At 42.6% G+C, this 7,633-nt stretch overlaps 1 protein-coding gene across 1 annotated transcript in view; it reads left to right on the top strand.

Annotated features, from left to right (window-relative positions):
• Positions 1–5,446, top strand: part of dcst1 (DC-STAMP domain containing 1) — a 78,428-nt gene extending 72,982 nt beyond the window's left edge. The window contains exon 17 of the mRNA XM_028580202.1: positions 5,271–5,446. Within this exon, the coding sequence (XP_028436003.1) occupies positions 5,271–5,360 (90 nt within the window). The 3' untranslated portion in view covers positions 5,361–5,446. The remainder of the gene's footprint in view (positions 1–5,270) is intronic.
• Positions 5,447–7,633: the final 2,187 nt, after the last annotated feature.

Here is a 7,633-nt window from a genome sequence, read left to right on the forward strand (position 1 = left end):
CAATTTCCCATAAAGGTTTATTTAGTGACTTGACAGTTAACAGTGAAGTATGGATTTGATTTGCTGGGTTCCTGCAATTTATAGATATATGTGTGTATTTAGGTATGTAAAAAGTTATATAGTAGTACCTGCGATACTTTTTCAGCATAGCACTTGTTTTACTTTGTTGACCATTTATACCAAAAATATTCATGTAAGACATTGTTTCACGTCTATGCTGAGACGACCACTAGTGTCCTCGCCTAGCAGCAGGTTTTCCACACCTCGCGAATTTCGGCCAGCAAAGTTTTGCCTCGGGGGGGCGTGGTCGCGAAAACAACACACAAGACCGCAACAGAACACCGGCTGCTAGGCAGCTAGCAGAGAGGGTTGGAGCTAAGTAGCATAGGTAGCTAGCAGGTAGTTTGCTAGCAAGCTATCGTTGCTATCGTAGTTCGTGTGACATATACACTACAATCCCTGTTGATACAAGCGCCAACAAAATATGCAATCAAACAAATGCACAAGTAGCCTTTTTTTTTTAATACTTTATTGTAGTGTTTTCTTATCCAGTCACATGTTAGTACATATTTTTTCCTGTTGCACTTTAATTTTGTACAATTTTGTATTATTTTATGCGTTTCAAAATCCACTAAGTAGGAAAGGAGAGGATTTAAAAGTTTAACAAGTATTTATTTAAGTAAAATCCTAAGGGCATAAACGTGTACACGGGTCCGAGTTGAGCAGGCACACAGGCTTCTCTCATCAGACTGACTTTTATGGCTTACACATGAATTCATATATCCGTCTTTAAGAGCATTTTGATTTGTTTATTAAAAGTTGGAGGAGTACCGTGGTTTAGACTTAGCCTCCCCTGGTTGGTGCACAGACTGGTCCCAGTCTTCTGGCACACGCCCTCTTCATCAGCTGTTAGGCAGACTTTACTTTACAGTTTTTTTTGATTGCTAGACGACAGTGGGCACAACTGGAGTCACATGTGCAAAACTCTAACTCCAGTCTCCACAGCAGCAGTTCATGTGGACCAAACTCTATAAAGTAGTCTAGTCTAGTTGGTTTATCATCGCTTGAACACAGTTTTCTAAACTCTACACACTTATCCCATGACTTTAACCACGATGTGCACAACACTGTAGATCTACAGCACTTTGTTCAGATGCTAACACACTGCTGTCAACACTGTTAACCACACATTCAACACAGAATAGATCTCAGTCTGGTGCCTATCAAACACTGCTGATTGGGATTCTAGCTGAAAGCCTAAGCAGGTGTCTTATTTTAGATTAGTTAGTGAACATATACGGTATTTATACAGAGAAAGCTCGGAGAGACTTTTTTTGTGTACAAACACCAAATAAGAATGAAACAATTGTACACTATACCGTTTGAGAGAAACAGGTAAAAGAGCAAAGATACCAACATGTCCAGGTAAGATGTCTGAGGTTATGTACACAGCTAAAAAAAAGTGAAAAACACTATATCTTTACAATAGTAAAACTGTGTTCTTACTGTTTTTCAGAAAGTAATGGAGGTGAAAGCAATAGAAACGCCACATTCATTAGTATTTAGAGATGATGAAGACATCCAATGTGATGAAGAAAACTTGCCACATGATGTTGGAGAGAGGCAGGATTAGTCACACTATTCTTTGGTACTGTTACGTACTGTTATGTACCTTTAGTGTTTTTTCCCCAGTAATTCCATAAATTACTAGAGACAAAATACTTTATTGAAGAAAACTGCTGATTTTCGTTCCTTCTTTTTTACCTTATGTAAAATTTGGTATTACATACAATCTATATTTTTTCCTTAAATAAACTGTTGAGTAGTGTCAAGTCACTCAAATTGTTCAAACTGTAAAGATGAAAAAGTTCTGTAATTTCTCTATTGGTGTTTGATGCTAGTGTTTTTACCCTCAGTGTGTTCTGAGTGACAGTGTGTGTTATCTCAGTGAGGACTGTGCATGTTGAGACGTGTGTTAAGAGTTGTGTTGCTTTGAATGAGTTTTGCAGCTGATGTGAACTGTTTAGCTCAGGTGACTGTTGGTAGTGCAGACTGTAGTTTGAGTTTTGCACACGTGACTCCAGTTGTGCCCACTGTCGTTTAGCAATCGTAAAAAACTGCAAATATGCTGATGGTCAGAAAAAACAATGCGCCGCTTTTGCCTGTCACAGGTTGAGGAGTAACTTACTCTCATGGTCAAACTGATATCAAACTGATATTAACTTTGTTGCTGCACTCTTGTTGCTTTCTGACCACCGTCATACAGTGCTGCTTTCTGCACGTACAACAGTATCCTTTTCTCATTTTGCATGACTAAGCTGTCACAGTGCTCTTCCACTAAACACACAACTATAATTCAACTATGATTTGTATCCTCATAAAGCATAGCCAGCTTGACTGATTATTTTAATTTCTTACAGATCCCCCTTTTCACACCTCAGGTGTGAATACTACTAAGCTTAGGATTATATGGCCCTCAAACTGGTAAATAAACAATTGGCCGCACTAGGGGAAGAAGAAGCAAGATTAATATAGCATAGCATTACATTGGTGATTCACTTCCTTCATTGTCCAAATCAGTCTCATCACCATCCTCCATCCCCAACAGGGGCATGGAGTAGGCTGGAGGAGCATCTTTCTGGGGATCTTTTTTGGTCAGAGCCACATCAATCCATCTGTTCACCAGAGTGCGACAACAAGGGATGCAACAGCATCCACAACACACCAATATGCCCAGAAACACTGCCACGGACATAAGCATGGAGAGCACAATTGCTTTGTATTTGGCAAAAACGTCCTCCAGCCAACTGGTGATGAGGTTTTTCAGCCACACCCGAGTTCTCTGCTAGTTCATTGGCTTGAGAGGTCAACCCCTCCAAGGCTCTAGTGATGCTACCATCTGGGGCAGTTTTATTGGGAATAACAAGCATCTCCAAACATGTGGCACACACCCCCTTTTTCTGCCAACAACATGTCCAGTGCCATACGGTTCTGAAATGCCATGAGTGAGGAGGCGGCTAATTGTTCGGACACACCCCTCAGGCCATCCCTAGTCCGGCTTCCCTGCGCTAATAGGAAGCATGGTAATCAGCAATAATAGGGACACTAAGGCGCAGGTGCCCCCCCATTTAGCAGGTCAGGATGGTCTAAGGCGGGACTGTGTCCCTCACACCCACCAGACATCAGCGAGTCCCTTACTCTGATTGTTAAACATCGGTTGTATGACATTGGGAACGAACGAAGATGTGTTGTAGGTGTACATACAAAACATTTTAGGTAGGTGTCCCACATTCATGGTAGAGCTGTTGGGTTGTGTGATGCAAGTATAGTTACCAGGGTAGGCGACCACTCCTGGAGGCGGTTGTATTGCATGCACTCTGGGATACAGGAGAGACAGGGTCCTGCAGACATCACTTTTCATGATCACATCACTGTAAAGACTTAACATACAATTATAACCCATAGGGTCTTCCACCGGTGAGAGTGGGAATGGTACTGTCCCCAAATTAGGTCTTGCTTTAGCACAGATAACACAGTCAGACATTGTATGCGTTCTAGCAGTATATTTCATCATTTCGAGCCACGTGTTACCTGAGGGTGTGAAACCAGTTTCCATCTCCAACCTTTCCTCAATGGTAAAGCCCTCTAGGTTCAAATATCACTTCTTTACGCCATGATACAGTCCCCAACAGCACCCGAAACACACTATATATAAGAAACTATATTATTTTTAACAAACAATTGTCTCTGCTTTTCAAAGTGTCAATTTGACTTTGTAACGTCAGTTACAGAGTTACAGTCTCTTGTCCTGCTGTATGTTGCTCTCAAAATCTGAGTTTAGCTCTAAACTCACTTCATCACCACTACCTGTTACTGTTTCACTCTTTTCCTAAAGTATTCTCCCCTCTCCGTTCTGACACTTCACACAATGAATCCTCACTAATAATTGTTTTTTCTTCAAGCTGTGCCTTATTAATTTTATCCTCTTCACAGTATACCTCAAAATCAAACAGCGCTCTAGTAATTTTATTCTCTTCACAATATACTTCAAAATCTGCCTCCGTATTGAAATGTAAAATGTTTTCTGTCATTGCACTGAATTCACAATCATTGGCTTTTTACAGTATCTACCAACCACGATTCCTCTAATTAAGTCAAATTAAACCAACTCTCCGATAGCAAGAGCTTTTTATGGTTTTATTTCATCCAATGTACTCAACTTTCTGACCAGTTGTAGATCAAAAGCTTTTTACGAGTCTCTTATAGCCAATTTATAGGTCTTGTCAGACCATTGAACCTTCAAAGGTTTACCTCTTTGATTTTAGCTTTGCCCAACTCTTCGGTCCCAATGAACCAAGAGCTTTTTACAGGTCTAATTTAGATTTAATTTGTGTTGCCCAACTCCCCAGTCACAATGGACCAGGAGCTTTTTACAGGTCTAATTTAGATTTAATTTGTGTTGCCCAACTCCCCAGTCACAATGGACCAGGAGCTTTTTACAGGTCTAATTTAGATTTATTTTTTGTCGCCCAACTCCCCAGTCACAATGGACCAGGAGCTTTTTACAGACTTTCTTTTCACTCTGTTAACAGTTCTTATTTTGCAATTTCGTTTTACTGTTTAGTTTTCTTTTATACTCTTAAGATTTCATTCAATTTCCCAGCGGCACTCTTGTCGCCACAGATTGAAAAGTAACTTACTTTCATGGTCAAACTGATATCAAACTGATATTAACTTTGTTGCTGCACTCTTGTTGCTTTCTGACCACTGTCATACAGTGCTGCTTTCTGCAGGTACAACAGTATCCTTTTCTCATTTTGCATGACTAAGCTGTCACAGTGCTCTTCCACTAAACACACTAAACACACTAACCACACAATACTATTCAACTATGATTTGTATCCTCATAAAGCATAGCCAGCTTGACTGATTATTTTTATTTCTTACATAACCCAAAACAAACACACACAAAGAAATAAAAGAAAAGAAAAAAATACAAAAGAAAAAAACGAAGTTAATATATACGTGCGTGCGTGCACTTGTGTGTATGTGCATGTGTGTGCTCATGTGTATGAGCTTGTGTGTGTGTGTGTGTGTATGAATGCATATGGAAACACAACAAACCTACATTAGGCCATTAAAATACTTTGTTACTAGCCTTGTAGTAGTAGTTTTTTTTACACTATATCAGAAATATTGGTTTTAATGAACCATAGATTGGAGCCATGACTGACTCTGACTCCATCACTTTCTGTCTGCTGTGTTTTCAGCTTCAGTCTGAGACAGAATGGCTTCCAGATCAGAGGAGGATCTCTGCTGTCCGGTCTGTAGTGACATCTTCAGAGATCCTGTCGTTCTGACGTGTAGCCACAGCTTCTGTAAAGACTGTCTGCAAAGCTGGTGGACAGAGAAACCAACACAGGAGTGTCCAGTTTGTAACCGAAGATCTTCGAGGGATGAACCACCTTTAAACCGGGCGTTAAAGAACCTGTGTGAGGCCTTCATACAGGAGAGAGATCAGAGATCTTCAGAGACTCTATGCAGTCTGCACTCTGAGAAACTCAAACTCTTTTGTCTGGACCATGAGTGGCCGGTGTGTGTCGTCTGCAGAGATTCAGAAACACACTCCAACCACAGATTCAAACCCATTGATGAAGCTGCACGACAACACAGGAAGGAACTTCAGGAAACGCTGCAGCCTGTAAATAAGAAGTTAAAAGTTTTTGAACGAGTAAAAGAGGAGTGTGATAAAACAGCACAAATTATAAAAGTCCAGGCCCGACGCACAGAGACGCAGATTAAGGATCAGTTTAAGAAGCTTCACCGGTTTCTAGACGAGGAAGAGGAGGCCAGGATGGCTGCACTGAGGGAGGAAGAGCAGCAGAAGAGTTGGAGGATGATGGAGAAGATGGAGACTCTGAGCAGAGAGATAGCAGCTCTTTCAGACACAGTCAGAGCCACAGAGGAGCAGCTGAGAGCTGAAGATGTCTCATTCCTGATCAACTACAAGGCTGCAGTGGAAAGAGTCCAGCAGCGCCCCCTGCTGGATGATCCACAGCTGCTCCCAGGAGCTCTGATAGACGAGGCCAAACACCTGGGAAACCTGAGCTTCAACATCTGGAACAAGATGAAGGACATGGTTTCCTACTCTCCTGTGATCCTGGACCCAAACACTGCTCACCCAAAACTCATCCTGTCTGGAGATATGACCAGTGTGAGACGAGTAAGAGAGACACAGCTGCTCCCTGATAATCCAGAGAGGTTTGATGATTACTGCTCTGTCCTGGGCTCTGTCCTGGGCTCTGAGGGCTTAAACTCAGGGACTCACAGCTGGGATGTCTGGGTTGGAAACAGTACAGACTGGGAACTGGGTGTGTTAGCAGAGTCCTTCCAAAGGAAGAGATTCATAGGGTCGGGATTATGGAGCATAATGTTCTCTCAAGGTAAATGCTCAGCGTGGTCATGGCTAGCGCGACCCACAGCTCTCAGAGTGCACGTGAAGCCCCAGAGGATCCGAGTGACTCTGGACTGTAACAGAGGAAAGCTGTCTTTCTCTGATCCTGACACTAACGCACACATACACACCTTCACACACACTTTCACTGATAGACTGTTTCCATACATTTACACTGGGAAAGAACTCCCACTGGTAATATCACCACAGAAGGTCTGTGTGACAGTGGAACACAGCAGTTAAAGATTTAGGGTCCTTATCTCGCACCCAGCGCCGCGCGAAGCCTGACCCAAGCGTCTTTGCTAGTTTAAGACCGACCCAGTTGTCAGTTTCCCGTCCAGCGGCCACGTCTTTTAAATAGCAAATGCACCTGCGCCCATCTGTGGCCCATGGGCGTGCTGGTCTTACAGGGAGGTGTGTTCAGGTGAATTCTGGGCGTGCTGGTCTTACAGGGAGGTGTGTTCAGGTGCATTCTGGGCATGCTGGTCTTACAGGGAGGTGTGTTCAGGTGCATGCTGGGAGTATCGCTATCTAGAGGCAGCAGGAAGTGATCGCGCCATTGACCAACAAAAACCTGTTCTAAAGTCAATAACGCAGCATTTTATTGTTATTTTAACAGAGCATTAGTAAAATGCTCCTAGGCTCGTGCACAGAGCGTGCACACTATGCTTGTTACACACACAGGGACACACAGCAGCACACACACACACACACACACACACACACACACACACACACACACACACACACGCAGAAGATTACAAATAAAAATATTACGGTGCAAATCCTCCATCATAACAGCAATGCTCCAAGGTCCAAAGGCGCCTGGCTTTTAAAGGGAATGGGAGATGATCTCTGATTGGTTGATTGCAGGTTACTCCCAAAACGCACCCCAGATTAATGAAGACATTAAGGACAACCCTTTAGAACCAGGCGCCCGGCACACGGACTCTTTTTCCGCCGTCAAACTAGCAAAAGTGGAGTTGGACACGCCCTAAACACACCTGCACCAGGCGCTTAGATCGTTAAAATAGGGTCCTAACAGTTTCTGAATTGACGTTCTGAGGCTGCAGCTGTCTCATTGTTCCACAGATATGGTGCAGAGTGTGTTACAATTGGACAATGCACACTGTGTAAACAGTGCAGTTAATATTAATTCTAACAGTGTTAACAGAACAT

This window comes from Perca flavescens, chromosome 6 (genome assembly GCF_004354835.1).
Source record: "Perca flavescens isolate YP-PL-M2 chromosome 6, PFLA_1.0, whole genome shotgun sequence".
Taxonomy (NCBI): domain Eukaryota; kingdom Metazoa; phylum Chordata; class Actinopteri; order Perciformes; family Percidae; genus Perca; species Perca flavescens.